The 15,652-nt window shown below is 55.5% G+C and overlaps 1 protein-coding gene across 1 annotated transcript; it reads left to right on the top strand.

Annotated features, from left to right (window-relative positions):
- Positions 1-644: 644 nt before the first annotated feature.
- Positions 645-11,854, top strand: LOC133361904 (mucin-19-like). The gene is made up of 7 exons (XM_061580880.1): positions 645-950; positions 3,775-4,365; positions 4,841-6,216; positions 6,654-6,808; positions 10,777-10,848; positions 11,490-11,661; positions 11,816-11,854. Exons 2-7 carry the CDS (start codon positions 3,804-3,806, stop codon positions 11,852-11,854), a joined length of 2,376 nt encoding a protein of 791 aa, XP_061436864.1. The 5' UTR covers positions 645-950; positions 3,775-3,803.
- The last annotated feature ends 3,798 nt before the right edge of the window (positions 11,855-15,652 follow it).

Genomic DNA, 15,652 nt, shown 5'->3' with positions numbered 1-15,652 from the left:
TACCCAACATGGCCGTTCCCTCCCCAACATGCCCGCCCCCCTACCCAACATGGCCGTTCCCTCCCCAACATGCCCGTCATCCCCTACCCAACATTCCCGCCTCCCTTTCCAACATGCCCGCTTCCCTACCCAACATGGCCGTTCTTTTTCCAACATGGTCGTTCCCCTCCCCAACATGCCCGCCCTCCTACCCAACATGCCCGCCCCCCCCCAACATTCCCGCCCCCCTACCCAACATGGCCGTTTCCCTCCCCAACATGCCCGCCCCCCTACCCAACATGGCCGTTCCCCTCCCCAACATGCCCGCCCTCCTACCCAACATGGCCGTTCCCCTCCCCAACATGCCCGCCCTCCTACCCAACATGGCCGTTCCCCTCCCCAACATGCCCGCCCTCCTACCCAACATGGCCGTTCCCCTCCCCAACATGCCCGCCCTCCTACCCAACATGGCCGTTCCCCTCCCCAACATGCTCGCCCCCCTACCCAACATGGCCGTTCCCCTCCCCAACATGCCCACCTCCCTTTCCAACATGGCCGCTCCCCTACCCAACATGGCCGTCTCCCTACCCAACATGGCCGCCGAGTGGTCTCGTGCTGTGACGTCACTTCCGTCTCCCCCCCCCCCTCACGGTTTAAATTGTCGCTGCCGGGAGCGACATGTACGAAATGTGGCGCGTGTTGGAGTCAGAATTAGAAGTTTTACATTTTAGTTCTTATCGCTATTACTGTTATTATAGTTGCTAGAATCGTTATAATTCGTGTTGTTGTTGTAGTAGTAGTTATATAATAATTGTCGTTGTAGTTGTAGTACATGTGGGAGATTTGCCAGTCTCTTGAACATTTTAAAAGCGTTGCACGAAGTGAATCTCGTCACCGCCGCGGCGGCTGCTCCGCTCCGCGTGGCGACATCGCGCTGGGAGGACGAGGAGAGGTGGAAGAAGGTGGAGCAGGTGGGTGACTACTTGTAGGGTGGAGCAGGTGGTGGTGGTGATGGTGGTGGTGGTGTAGGTGGTGATGGTGGAGCAGGTGGGTGACTACTTGTAGGGTGGAGCAGGTGGTGGTGGTGATGGTGGTGGTGGTGTAGGTGGTGGTGGTGGAGCAGGTGGGTGACTACTTGTAGGGTGGAGCAGGTGGTGGTGGTGGTGGTGATGGTGGTGGTGGTGTAGGTGGTGGAGGTGGTGGTGGAGCAGGTGGGTGACTACTTGTATGGTGGGGCAGGTGGTGGTGGTGGTGGAGCAGGTGGGTGACTACTTGTAGGGTGGAGCAGGTGGTGGTGGTGATGGTGGTGGTGGTGTAGGTGGTGGTGGTGGAGCAGGTGGGTGACTACTTGTAGGATGGAGCAGGTGGTGGTGGTGATGGTGGTGGTGGTGTAGGTGGTGGAGGTGGTGGTGGAGCAGGTGGGTGACTACTTGTATGGTGGGGCAGGTGGTGGTGGTGGTGGAGCAGGTGGGTGACTACTTGTAGGGTGGAGCAGGTGGTGGTGGTGATGGTGGTGGTGGTGTAGGTGGTGATGGTGGAGCAGGTGGGTGACTACTTGTAGGGTGGAGCAGGTGGTGGTGGTGGTGGTGGTGTAGGTGGTGGTGGTGGAGCAGGTGGGTGACTACTTGTAGGATGGAGCAGGTGGTGGTGGTGATGGTGGTGGTGGTGTAGGTGGTGGAGGTGGTGGTGGAGCAGGTGGGTGACTACTTGTATGGTGGAGCAGGTGGTGGTGGTGGTGGAGCAGGTGGGTGACTACTTGTAGGGTGGAGCAGGTGGTGGTGGTGATGGTGGTGGTGGTGTAGGTGGTGATGGTGGAGCAGGTGGGTGACTACTTGTAGGGTGGAGCAGGTGGTGGTGGTGGTGTAGGTGGTGGTGGTGGAGCAGGTGGGTGACTACTTGTAGGATGGAGCAGGTGGTGGTGGTGATGGTGGTGGTGGTGTAGGTGGTGGAGGTGGTGGTGGAGCAGGTGGGTGACTACTTGTATGGTGGAGCAGGTGGTGGTGGTGGTGGAGCAGGTGGGTGACTACTTGTAGGGTGGAGCAGGTGGTGTAGGTGGTGATGATGGTGGTGTAGGTGGTGGTGGAGCAGGTGGGTGACTACTTCCAGGGTGGAGGTGGTGGTGGTGTAGGTGGTGGTGTAGGTGGTGGTGGAAAAAGGTGGAGCAGGTGGTGGAGCAGGTGGGTGACTACTTGCAGGTGGAGCAGGTGGTGGTGGTGGTGATGGTGGTGGTGATGGTGGTGGTGGTGATGGTGGTCGTGATGGTGGTGGTGATGGTCGTGGTGATGGTGGTGGTAATGGTGGTGATGGTGGTGATGATGATGATGGTGGTGATGGTGTACCGGAGGAATTTCCATTTGGTACAGATATAATGGGAGGCTGATCGATTCCCGGGTGCGATCAAGGGATGGCTCCCTATTGCTCAACCACGTGATGTATGCCGATGATCTGGTAATCTCGGCTCATTCAGAGGAGGAGTTGGAGACGCTGCTGCTGAGACTGGAGCGTGCCACTAAGAGGTGGGGCCTTACCATCAGCCCCACCAAAACTAAGCACCTGCCTGGGTATTTTGTACCATCGGACACTCCACCCCCACAACTCCCAATCGGTGATGGGGCAGTTGTGGAGAGAGTGGAGAGTTTCCCATACCTGGACAGTGTGCTCATGACCGGCTCCAGTTTATCAGCATAAGTCTCACTCCGAATCAGTCGAGCGGCAATATCTTTTCATCGGTTGCGTAACGCCGTGTGGAAGCTACCTGGTCTGTCACTCCGCACGAAGCTTCGGGTCTTCTCGGCCACGGTCATTCCCTCCCTTCTCTACGCTTGCGAAACGTGGATCCCCCCTAGTGGAGCATCTTCGCCGGTTGGAAACATTTAGGCTGGCCTGCCTACGATCCATCCTGGGTTTAACCTGCAGGCTGGATTTTGTGAGGAGCTCACAAATCCTTGAAAGATCTGGGCAAAGTCCCATCAGTGAGCTCCTCCGGCAGGCAAGGCTGCGTTGGCTGGGTCATGTAGCCCGCATGCCCAGCCACCGCATGCCCAGCCACCGCATGCCTAAACAGCTTTTGTTCGGCCGGATCGAGGGGGCTAGACGGGCGCGGCACGGGCTAGAGAAGAGATGGAGTGATGTGGTACAGGAGGACGTGGAGCTGAGTGGACTTGCTGATGACCGGTACCAGCGGTGTCAAGATCGGCCTCAGTGGAGGAGGCTCGTGAAGGACGCTACTGGGCAGTTGGAGGCAGTCGCCCTCCAACAACAACGGAGGGCGGAGGAGCGGCGCTCACAACAACGAGCGGATCGCCGGTGGCTAAAGCACAGCGAGTTGGCACAGTAGGGGGCACAGGTGGTGCATCAGCCAGTCATCTCGGTCATCTCGGTCAGTCGACCCGTGGCACCTGCTGGGTCTGCCCCGTGACCTCCTGCCAGCGGGCGTTCGACACTTCACGTGATAGCCTCAAGGTGCACATGGCCTGGCACAAGCGCCGTGGTGACGTCACCGCCACTTAGTGGCGAATGGCGGTTGTTGTTGTGTCTACCTGTGTGTGTCTACCTGTGTGCGTGTGTAGGTGTGTGTGTACCTGTGTGTGTAGGTGTGTGTGTGTGTACCTGTGTGTGTGTGTGTAGGTGTGTGTGTGACACTTCACGTGATAGCCTTAAGGTGCACGTGGTCTGGCACAAGTGTCGTGGTGATGTCACCGCCACTTAGTGGCGAATGGCGGTTGTTGTTGTATAGTGTGTTTGTTGTTGTTGTTGTATAGTGTGTTTGTTGTTGTTGTTGTCTCTGTGTCTCAGTGTCATCACCGCGCTCTCTCCGCTGCTGAATGTTAATGGCTGCGTCAACAACCGGCATGGACGGGCCCTCCCGGAGGATTCGGCGATTCCTGCCCGCCGCCGCCACCACCGCCACCACCGCCACCACCGCCACCACCGCCACCACCGCCACCACCGCCCGGCCACGCTGCCAACGCCCGAGGCGGTGTCCCACAGTCCCGGCGATGGACCCGGCTCCACTCCCAACCAACCACAACAACCACAACAACCGCCACAACCACCACCGCCACCACCACCACCACTCACCGCCACCGCCGCTGGATAACACCGGGGCGAGGCGGCGGCGTGGGGGAGGTCGCGAGGTCGAGGGAGCGGAGGGACGCGGGAACGTCCCCCGGGGAGACGGAGCGGCGGAGGGTGGAGCGGGTGGAGGTGGTGGAGTGGGTGGAGCGGGTGGATCTGGTGGATCTGTTGGAGGTGGTGGAGGTGGTGGAGGAGGTGGTGGAGCGGGTGGAGGAGCGGAGGGACGGGGGAACGTCCCCCGGGGAGACGGAGCGGCGAGGGAGGTGGTGCCGCTGGAGCTGAGGGGTCGACGCTACGGAACACGCGGCGGTGAGATAGCGGTGGTGGTGGTGGTGGTGATTGTGGTGGCGGTGGCGGTGACGGTGGTGGTGGTGACGGTGGTGATTGTGGTGACGGTGGTGATGGTGACGGTGACGGTGACGGTGACGGTGGTGGTGACGGTGGTGATTGTGGTGACGGTGGTGGTGGTGACGGTGGTGGCGGTGGTGACGGTGGTGGTGGTGGTGGTGGTGGTGGTGACGGTGGTGGCGATGGCGGTGGTGGTGGTGGTGGTGATGGTGGTGACGGTGGTGGTGACGGTGGTGGTGACGGTGGTGGTGATGGTGACGGTGGTGGTGGTGGTGGTGGTGGTGACGGTGGTGGTGACGATGACGGTGGTGGCGGTGGCGATGATGGTGACTGTGATGGTGGTGGCGATGATGGTGACTGTGATGGTGGTGGCGGTGGTGAACCTCGTGTCCCCCCCGTATCCCCCCCCCCCCCCCCCCCGTGTCTCTCCCATCAGCAAGAGACTTCATCCAGATGGCCGTCACCGCTCCACCCAACGTTGATCTCCTGTCCACCACCACCTCCACTGTGGCCCAGCCTCCACCATCTCCACCAGGACCCACCACCACCACCCTCTCATCCACCACCACGCCACCACATGCCACCACCACCACCACGCCACCACACGGCACCACGGCAACCACCACCACCACGCCACCACGAGCCACCACCGCCACCACCACTACCCTCTCATCCACCACGCCACCACATGCCACCACGGCAACCACCACCACCACGCCACCACATGCCACCACCGCCACCACCACGCCACCACACGGCACCACCGTCACCACCACGACCACCAGCAGCGTCACCGTCGCGGCGTTGGCACAGCGGCTGAGCTTGCCGCCGGCGCGCTCCCTCGCCGCCACGTTCCACCACCACCTCCACCACGTCCCCGACGTCTTGGCCTCGCCCACTCGCCCTCCGCCCGGCGGCTATCGGCACAACTCCGGCTACAACCGCTGCACCGGTGACGGTGACGGTGGTGACGGTGGTGATGGTGGCGACGCTTGCGACGTTGGTAGGTGCCTGCGTCTATCGCCGCGTCACCGCCACCACCACCGCAATCGCCACAACCACCGCGCCAACTTTGGGTGGAGGCTTCCGACAATCGCGACCACCGCCGGCACCACCACCACCGGCACAACCGGCACAACAACCGCCACAACCGCCACCACCGTGGCGGGCTGCTTCCTGATGCTGTCTCCTCGCACGCCGCGCGGGTCGACGCTCTCGCCGCCAACCAAATCTCCCTTCTTGGAGTGCTTCTTCCCCGACCTGCCGATGCCGCCGTTGAAGATTCACCACCATCACCACCAGCACCGTGGTGACGGTGGTGGTGGTGGTGACGATCGCTATGGCGATGTTGATGATGATGGTGGTGGCGGTGGTGGTGAAGATGATGGTGGTGGTGTTGGCGTTGATCGCGACGAAGATGATGGTGGTGGTGGCGGTGGTGGCAATGACGAAGATGGTGATGGTGGTGGTGTTGGTGATGTTGGCGTTGATCGCGACGACGAAGATGATGGTGGTGGTGGTGGCGATGATCGCTATGGCGACGACGATGGTGATGGTGGCGATGATGACGAAGATGGTGGTGGTGGTGATGGTGGTGGGGAGGAAGAGATGAGGACAGAGGCTGTAGATGTTGGAGCGGACGACGGTCGACTGACCGTTGGGGCAGCGGTGGTGGACGCTGAGATGGTGGAGGTGGTGGACGCCGAGATGGTGGAGGTGGTGGACGCTGGCCGGGGCGTCCTGCCGGAGATGGCCGCGCTAGACACCACAGCGGTGTGCGCAGTGGGACCGCGGGAAGAGACGCAACAGCCTGTGAGTGTGACTGTGTGTGACTGTGTGTGACTGTGAGTGTGTGACTGTGTGTGAGTGTGGCTGTGTGTGAGTGTGACTGTGTGTGAGTGTGAGTGTGGCTGTGTGTGTGTGAGACTGTGTGGCTGTGTGTGTGTGAGTGTGGCTGTGAGTGTGAGTGTGGCTGTGTGTGTGTGAGACTGTGTGGCTGTGTGTGAGTGTGACTGTGTGTGAGTGTGAGTGTGGCTGTGTGTGTGTGAGACTGTGTGTGAGTGTGACTGTGGGGGAGCTTTGTGTGTACATCATAGGTGGTGCTACTCGCTACTAGCAGCACTTGCCCCTACAGCCCTGCTGGAGGCTATCTGGGGGAGCTTTGTCTGTGTGTGTATCATAGGTGGTGCCACTAGCAGCACTTGCCCCTGCAGCCCTGCTCGAGGCTACCTTTGTCTGTGTGCTCGCAGGTCGTGTGCAAAGAAGGGGCCGGTGAGTCCGTTCCAGTAGTTCCGGTGGCTCCGGCTCCTCCACGCAGCCAGCGCGTGTCCCAGATCCGGATCCGTAAGACGCCGGTCCGCTCCGGGACTTCCCTCACCCCCATGGGCCTCCCCAAGGCAAAGCGGTGAGCTCCGGGATCCTTTTTTTCCTTTCTCGCTGTCTCCGTTAACAAACTCCCCCCGCTCCTTCACGTTCTGCAGATGTAGATGCCACTGGTTCTTCACGTTCTGCAGATGTAGATGCCACTGGTTCTTCACGTTCTGCAGATGTAGATGCCACTGGTTCTTCACGTTCTGTAGATGTAGATGCCACTGGTTCTTCACGTTCTGCAGATGTAGATGCCACTGGTTCTGCAGATGTAGATGCCACTGGTCCTTCACGTTCTGTAGATGTAGATGCCACTGGTTCTTCACGTTCTGCAGATGTAGATGCCACTGGTTCTTCACGTTCTGTAGATGTAGATGCCACTGGTTCTTCACGTTCTGCAGATGTAGATGCCACTGGTTCTTCACGTTCTGTAGATGTAGATGCCACTGGTTCTGCAGATGTAGATGCCACTGGTTCTTCACGTTCTGTAGATGTAGATGTCACTGGTTCTTCACGTTCTGCAGATGTAGATGCCACTGGTTCTGCAGATGTAGATGCCACTGGTTCTTCACGTTCTGTAGATGTAGATGTCACTGGTTCTGCAGGTGTAGATGCCACTGGTTCTTCACGTTCTGTAGATGTAGATGTCACTGGTTCTGCAGGTGTAGATGCCACTGGTTCTTCACGTTCTGTAGATGTAGATGCCACTGGTTCTTCACGTTCTGTAGATGTAGATGCCACTGGTTCTGCAGATGTAGATGCCACTGGTTCTTCACGTTCTGTAGATGTAGATGTCACTGGTTCTGCAGATGTATATGCCACTGGTTCTTCACATTCTGTAGATGTAGATGCCACTGGCTCTTCACGTTCTGCAGATGTAGATGCCACTGGTTCTTCACATTCTGTAGATGTAGATGCCACTGGTTCTTCACGTTCTGTAGATATAGATGCCACTGGTTCTGCAGATCTAGATGCCACTGGTTCTTCACATTCTGTAGATGTAGATGCCACTGGTTCTTCACGTTCTGTAGATGTAGATGCCACTGGTTCTTCACGTTCTGCAGATGTAGATGCCACTAGTTCTTCACGTTCTGCAGATGTAGATGCCACTGGTTCTTCACGTTCTGCAGATGTATATGCCACTGGTTCTTCACATTCTGTAGATGTAGATGCCACTGGTTCTTCACGTTCTGTAGATGTAGATGCCACTGGTTCTTCACGTTCTGCAGATGTAGATGCCACTAGTTCTTCACGTTCTGCAGATGTAGATGCCACTGGTTCTTCACGTTCTGCAGATGTATATGCCACTGGTTCTTCACATTCTGTAGATGTAGATGCCACTGGCTCTTCACGTTCTGCAGATGTAGATGCCACTGGTTCTTCACATTCTGTAGATGTAGATGCCACTGGTTCTTCACGTTCTGTAGATATAGATGCCACTGGTTCTGCAGATCTAGATGCCACTGGTTCTTCACATTCTGTAGATGTAGATGCCACTGGTTCTTCACGTTCTGTAGATGTAGATGCCACTGGTTCTTCACGTTCTGCAGATGTAGATGCCACTAGTTCTTCACGTTCTGCAGATGTAGATGCCACTGGTTCTTCACGTTCTGCAGATGTATATGCCACTGGTTCTTCACGTTCTGTAGATGTAGATGCCACTGGTTCTTCACGTTCTGTAGATGTAGATGCCACTGGTTCTTCACGTTCTGCAGATGTAGATGCCACTGGTTCTTCACGTTCTGTAGATGTAGATGCCACTGGTTCTTCACGTTCTGCAGATGTAGATGCCACTGGATCTTCACGTTCTGTAGATGTAGATGCCACTGGTTCTTCACGTTCTGTAGATGTAGATGCCACTGGATCTTGACGTTCTGCAGATGTAGATGCCACTGGTTCTTCACGTTCTGCAGATGTAGATGCCACTGGATCTTCACGTTCTGTAGATGTAGATGCCACTGGTTCTTCACGTTCTGTAGATGTAGATGCCACTGGTTCTTCACGTTCTGTAGATGTAGATGCCACTGGATCTTCACGTTCTGTAGATGTAGATGCCACTGGTTCTTCACGTTCTGTAGATGTAGATGCCACTGGTTCTTCACGTTCTGCAGATGTAGATGCCACTGGATCTTCACGTGCTGTAGATGTAGATGCCACTGGTTCTTCACGTTCTGCAGATGTAGATGCCACTGGTTCGTCATGTTCTGCAGATGTAGATGCCACTGGTTCTTCACGTTCTGTAGATGCCACTGGTTCTTCACGTTCTGTAGATCTAGATGCCACTGGTTCTTCACGTTCTGTAGATGTAGATGCCACTGGTTCTTCACGTTCTGTAGATCTAGATGCCACTGGTTCTTCACGTTCTGTAGATCTAGATGCCACTGGTTCTTCACGTTCTGTAGATGTAGATGCCACTGGTTCTTCACGTTCTGTAGATCTAGATGCCACTGGTTCTTCACGTTCTGTAGATCTAGATGCCACTGGTTCTTCACGTTCTGCAGATGTAGATGCCACTAGTCAGTCGACCCGTGGCACCTGCTGTTTCTGTCCCGTGACCTCCTGCCAGCGGGCGTTCGACACTTCATGTGATAGCCTCAAGGTGCACTTGGCCTGGCACAAGCGTCGTGGTGACGTCACCGCCACCTAGTGGCGAATGGCGGTTGTTGTTGTTGTTGTCTCTGTGTGTGTGTCTGTGTGTGTGTGTGTGTCTTTGTCTATCTGTGTGTATGTCTGTCTGTGTATGTGTCTATGTATATGCGTGTGTGTCTGTCTGTCTGTGTGTGTATGTGTAATGTGTGTGCGTGTATGTGTAATGTGTGTGTGTCTGTCTATGTGTGCGTGTGTCTGTGTGTGTATGTGTATGTATGTGTGTGTGTGCGTGCATGTGTATGTATATGTGCGTCTGTGTGTGCGTGTATGTGTGTGTGTACGTGTATGTGTGTGTGCGTGTGTGTATGTGTATGTATATGTGTGTCTGTGTGTGCGTGTGTGTATGTGTATGTATATGTGCGTCTGTGTGTGCGTGTGTGTGTGTGTATGTGTATGTATATGTGCGTCTGTGTGTGCGTGTATGTGTGTGTGCGTGTATGTGTGTGCGTGTGTGTATGTGTATGTATGTGTGCGTCTGTGTGTGCGTGTGTGTATGTGTATTTGTGTGTGCGTGTGTGTATGTGTATGTATATGTGTATGTATATGTCTGTGTGTGCGTGTGTGTATGTGTATATGTGTATGTATATGTCTGTGTGTGCGTGTGTGTATGTGTATTTGTGTGTGCGTGTGTGTATGTGTATGTATATGTGTATGTATATGTCTGTGTGTGCGTGTGTGTATGTGTATGTGTGTGCGTGCGTGTATGTGTATGTATATGTGTATGTATATGTCTGTGTGTGCGTGTGTGTATGTGTATGTGTGTGCGTGCGTGTATGTGTATGTGTGTGCGTGCGTGTATGTGTATGTATATGTGCGTCTGTGTGTGCGTGTGTGTACGTGTATGTATATGTGCGTCTGTGTGTGCGTGTGTGTACGTGTATGTATATGTGTGCGTGTGTGTGTAAGTGTATGTATATGTGTGCGTGTGTCTGTGTGTGTATGTGTATGTATATGTGCGTCTGTGTGTGTGTATGTATGTGTGTGTGTATGTGTATGTATATGTGCGTGTGTCTGTGTGTGTATGTGTATGTATATGTGCGTCTGTGTGTGTGTGTATGTATGTGTGTGTGTGTGTGTGCGTGTATGTGTGTGTGCGTGTGTCTGTGTGTGTATGTATGTGTGTGTGCGTGTGTGTATGTCTGTGTGTATGTGCGTCTGTGTGTGCGTGTATGTGTGTGTGTACGTGTATGTGTGTGTGCGTGTGTGTGTGTATGTATATGTGTGCGTGTGTCTGTGTGTGTATGTATGTGTGTGTGTGCGTGTATGTGTATGTGCATGTGCGTCTGTGTGTGCGTGTGTGTATGTGTGTGTGTATGTGTGTGTATGTGTCTGTGTGTCGATGCGTGCGTGTCTCAGGCTGAAGAAGTCCGAGTTCACAGTGGAGGAGATTTATCTGAACCTGAACTACGTCACCCCCGTCAAGCATCGGTCAGTGGCACAGCCCACGGTGCCGGCAGCAGCGACGAGCCGCCTGTTGTGTCTGTGTGTGTGTGTCTCTGTGTGTGTGTGCCTCTGTGTGTGTGTGTCTGTGTGTGTCTGTGTGTGTCTGTGTGTGTCTGTGTGTTTCTGTGTGTGTCTGTGTGTGTCTGTGTGTCTGTGTGTTTCTGTGTGTTTCTGTGTGTGTCTGTGTGTGTCTGTGTGTTTCTGTGTGTGTCTGTGTGTGTCTGTGTCTGTGTGTGTCTGTGTGTGTCTGTGTGTGTCTGTGTGTGTGTCTGTGTGTGTGTCTGTGTGTGTGTCTGTCTGTGTGTCTCTGTGTGTCTGTCACACACAGAGACACTGGCGATGATGATGACGCTGGCGATGATGATGACGCTGTTACTGATGACGCTGATGCTGCTGCTGCTGATGACGCTGATACTGCTGCTGCTGATGACGCTGTTACTGATGACGCTGATACTGCTGCTGCTGATGATGCTGTTACTGATGACGCTGATACTGCTGCTGCTGATGACGCTGTTACTGATGATGATGACGCTGCTGATGACGCTGTTACTGATGACGCTGCTTGCTGCTGCTGCTGATGACGCTGGCGATGATGATGCTGCTGCTGCTGATGCCGCCACCACCAGGCCGATAGAGACGATCTTCGAGGAGCCGCTGACGAGGAGAGTGCTGGGCACCGCCACCACCACCGCCACCACCGCCACCACCGCCACCGCCACCACAACCGTCATGCTGATGAGCCAGCAGAAGCGTCGTCGCGCCGTCGAGTTCCGTGACTGCTCCCTGGAGCGGCGTAGAGCCCCCCGCTACACACGGGGGGGCAGGGGGGGAGGGGGCAGGGGGGGAGGGGGCAGGGGGGGAGGGGGCAGGGGGGGAGGGGGGAGGGGCAGGGGGGGGAGGCGGGGGGGGGGAGGGGCCGAGGGGGGGGGGGGACCCTTTCGCGGTCCTCAAGGAGAAGCTGCGGTGTCTGGCGGCCGAGCTCGGAGACTAGGGGAGGGGTGTGTGTGTGTGTCACGTGTGGTGTCTGTAGTGTGTGTGTCACGTGGTGTGTGTGGTGTGTCACGTGGTGTGTGTGGTGTGTGTGTGTGTCATGTGGTGGGTGTGGTGTGGTGTTTGTCACGTGGTGTGTGTCACGTGGTGTGTGCGTGTGGTGTGCGTGTGGTGTGGTGTACGTGTGGTGTACGTGTGTGTGTGAGTGAGTGGTGTGTGTGTGTGGTGTGGTGTGTGTGTGAGTGGTGTGTGTGTGTGAGTGGTGTGGTATGGTGTACGTGTGGTGTACGTGTGTGTGAGTGGTGTGTGTGGTGTGTGTGTGGTGTACGTGTGTTGTACGTGTGGTGTACGTGTGTGTGAGTGGTGTGTGTGTGTGTGGTGTGTGTGAGTGGTGTGTGTGGTGTGTGTGTACGTGTGTGTGTGAGTGGTGTGTGTGTGTGGTGTGTGTGTGTGTGGTGTGGTGTACGTGTGTTGTACGTGTGTGGTGTACGTGTGTGTGTGAGTGGTGTGTGTGGTGTACAGGTGTGTGTGGTGTAGTGTGTGTGTGAGTGGTGTGTGCGTACCGCTCCCTATGGGGAGCGGTGGGTGTAGTGGTTAGCGCTACGCTGCGCTACAAACCTGGCGACCCTGGGTTCGATTCCCGCTCACGGCCAACACCGGTGACGATTATCTGAACCGGTCCTGGGCCTCCCCTAGGTCGACTCAGCCTTAAATGAGTATCTGGTGCGGTGTGTAAACATTGTGCCACTGGGGAGACAAAGGCGGCCGGGCGTGGTGCTGGCCACCCACCCCCTCGTGTACCGTGCCGGCCTTCATAGGTGCTACTCGCTAACAGCACTTGCCCCTACAGTCTGTTAAGGCTACACGGGGGATCTTTGTAGTAGTGTGTTGTATAGTGCGTGTGTGTGTGTGATGTGTGTGTGTGACGTGTGTGTGTCGCACCACGTGTGTTGTACCACGTGTGTCGTACCACGTGTGTCGTACCACGTGTGTTGTGCCGTACCACGTGTGTTGTGCTGCACCACGTGTGTCGTACCACGTGTGTTGTGTCGTACCACGTGTGTTGTACCACGTGTGTTGTGTCGTACCACGTGTGTTGTACCACGTGTGTTGTGTCGTACCACGTGTGTTGTACCACGTGTGTTGTGCTGCACCACGTGTGTCGTACCACGTGTGTTGTGTCGTACCACGTGTGTTGTGCCGTACCACGTGTGTTGTACCACGTGTGTTGTGCTGCACCACGTGTGTTGCACCACGTGTGTCGTACCACGTGTGTTGTGCCGTACCACGTGTGTCGTACCACGTGTGTTGTGCTGCACCACGTGTGTTGCACCACGTGTGTCGTACCACGTGTGTTGTGTCGTACCACGTGTGTCGTACCACGTGTGTTGTGCTGCACCGCGTGTGTCGCACGGTGTGTGAACTTCTTTCACACGCTGCGCTAACATCACCAACAGCCTCATCATCATCATCATCCTGTCTCCCTGCCTGGTGGGTTACCGCCCACCTCGTTGCCTCGTTACCTCGTTACCTCGTCACCAATAAAGGAATTTTCGTTTTGTCAAGAAGTTGTCCACACGGCTGCCGTGCTCTGTCAATCCGTGGCGATGGTGGGGGTCGCGTGGGGGTCACGTGGGGTCACGTGGGGGTCACGTGGGGGTCACGTGGGGGTCACGTGGGGGTCACGTGGGGGTCACGGGACCCCTCCCTGAGGGGGTCACGTGCGGGTCACGTGACCCCTCCCTGAGGGGGTCACGTGACCCCTCCCTGAGGGGGTCACGTGGGGGTCACGGGACCCCTCCCTGAGGGGGTCACGTGGGGGTCACGGGACCCCTCCCTGAGGGGGTCACGTGGGGGTCACGGGACCCCTCCCTGAGGGGGTCACGTGGGGGTCACGTGGACCCCTCCGCGGAGGTCACGTGGGGTCAGGCATCGTCAGGGTCACGGGATCGAACCCACGACCTCCTGCGTGCCTGGCGAGGTCGTCAACATCTCCCGGACACACGACGCAGCAGCAGCAGCAGCAGCATTCACCAGGGCAGCCTGCACGCTCCGAGCCAAGGTGGCCACCTTTATTTCAATCGTTAGGGTCGTGAACAGCGTTCATCGTCGTCGTCGTCATCATCGTCGTCACGACGAGCTCGCGTGAACCACCACGCCTGGCCGTTCACGTGTAGACGTTCACGCGTTAGAGCAGAGGTCACAACCGGGTACCCCCCGATACCCGGCTACCCGTTACCCGGCCGGGTACGGGTAGGCCGTGAGTCACTGGTGAGTCACCGTTTGTCACTCATTTCCCAACGTCTTGTCTCTTCTCACAATTCAAGTTCCTAGAATCAACCCACCCGCGCCTGCAACATGGCTTCATCCCAGAGGTCGCAATCGGGTACCCGATACCCGTACCCTACCCGTACCCGGCTGGGTAGGGTACGGGTACGGCCGGGTACGGGTAGGCCGTGAGTCACTGGTGAGTCAACCATAAATATGCTAAATCCCTCTGTTGATATGCAAATTATTTTGTCAAGGCGCCCTTCCCCCTCCAACCCAGCAGCTTAAATATTCGCTGCCAAGCCTGGTGCTGTTTCATTCAGACGCTGTCTTCTCGACAGACGCTGTTCTTCACCTGAGGACGGCTGCTTGCGTTGTGGCCGAAACGTCGTGAGAATTATTTTATTATGTTTTATTTTTTATTATTTTATTATTTCCCTTCTACGTGATGACTTTACCGAAAGAACCAAGAAGATGAATCCCTGCAGTCACGAAAGAAGCTTTAAATCGAAATGTGATTATATTATTTTATTGGTTTATTTTTGTTATTTTATTATTTCCCTTCTACGTGCCTTTACCGAAAGAACCAAGAAGATGAATCCCTGCTGCAGTCACGAAAGAAGCTTTACATCGAGATGTGCAAATTATTTAGTCAAGGCGCCCTTCCCCCTCCAACCCAGTTTAAATATTCGCTGCCAAGCCTGGTGCTGTTTCATTCAGACGCTGTCTTCTCGACAGACGCTGTTCTTCACCTAAGGACGGCTGCTTGCGTTGTGGCCGAAAGGTCGTGAGAATTATTTTTTTATGTTTTGTTTTTTATTATTTTATTATTTCCCTTCTACGTGACTTTACTGAAAGAACCCATAAGATGGTGAGTCACCGTTTGTCACTCATTTCGGGCCGGGTACGGCTACCCGTTTGCGACCCTGGTGCGGCCGGGTACGGGTACACGGGTAAGGAATCAAAACTCGTTTGCGACCTCTGGTTCTACGTGTAGATGTTCTACACGCGTGTGGATGCTCTACACGCGTGTGGATGTTCTACACGCGTGTGGATAGATGTTCTACACGCGTGTAGATAGATGTTCTACACGCGTGTAGATAGATGTTCTACACGCGTGTAGATAGATGTTCTACACGCATGTGGGAGGTTCTACACGCGTGTAGATAGATGTTCTACACGCGTGTGGGAGGTTCTACACGCGTGTGGATAGATGTTCTACACGCGTGTAGATAGATGTTCTACACGCGTGTAGATAGATGTTCTACACGCGTGTAGATAGATGTTCTACACGCATGTGGGAGGTTCTACACGCGTGTAGATAGATGTTCTACACGCGTGTGGGAGGTTCTACACGCGTGTAGATAGAGGTTCTACACGCGTGTAGATAGATGTTCTACACGCGTGTAGATAGATGTTCTACACGCGTGTAGATAGATGTTCTACACGCGTGTAGATAGATGTTCTACACGCGTGTAGATAGATGTTCTACACGCATGTGGGAGGTTCTACACGCGTGTAGATAGAGGTT

Source organism: Lethenteron reissneri, unplaced genomic scaffold, assembly GCF_015708825.2.
Source record: "Lethenteron reissneri isolate LAM-NWPU_2019-01 unplaced genomic scaffold, ASM1570882v1 scaffold_128, whole genome shotgun sequence".
In the NCBI taxonomy this organism is placed as follows: Eukaryota; Metazoa; Chordata; class Hyperoartia; order Petromyzontiformes; family Petromyzontidae; genus Lethenteron; species Lethenteron reissneri.
Note: the sequence above shows the minus strand (reverse complement) of the source record. Positions and strands in the feature narration are given on the sequence as shown.

Excerpts from the sequence above, each read along its gene's own strand:
- LOC133361904 (XM_061580880.1), top strand. The coding sequence starts at position 3,804 with ATGTTAATGGCTGCGTCAACAACCGGCATGGACGGGCCCTCCCGGAGG. Across the intron at positions 4,366-4,840 it reads ACGCTACGGAACACGCGGCG|CAAGAGACTTCATCCAGATG; the intron begins GTGAGATAGCGG and ends CTCTCCCATCAG. Across the intron at positions 6,809-10,776 it reads GGCCTCCCCAAGGCAAAGCG|GCTGAAGAAGTCCGAGTTCA; the intron begins GTGAGCTCCGGG and ends TGCGTGTCTCAG.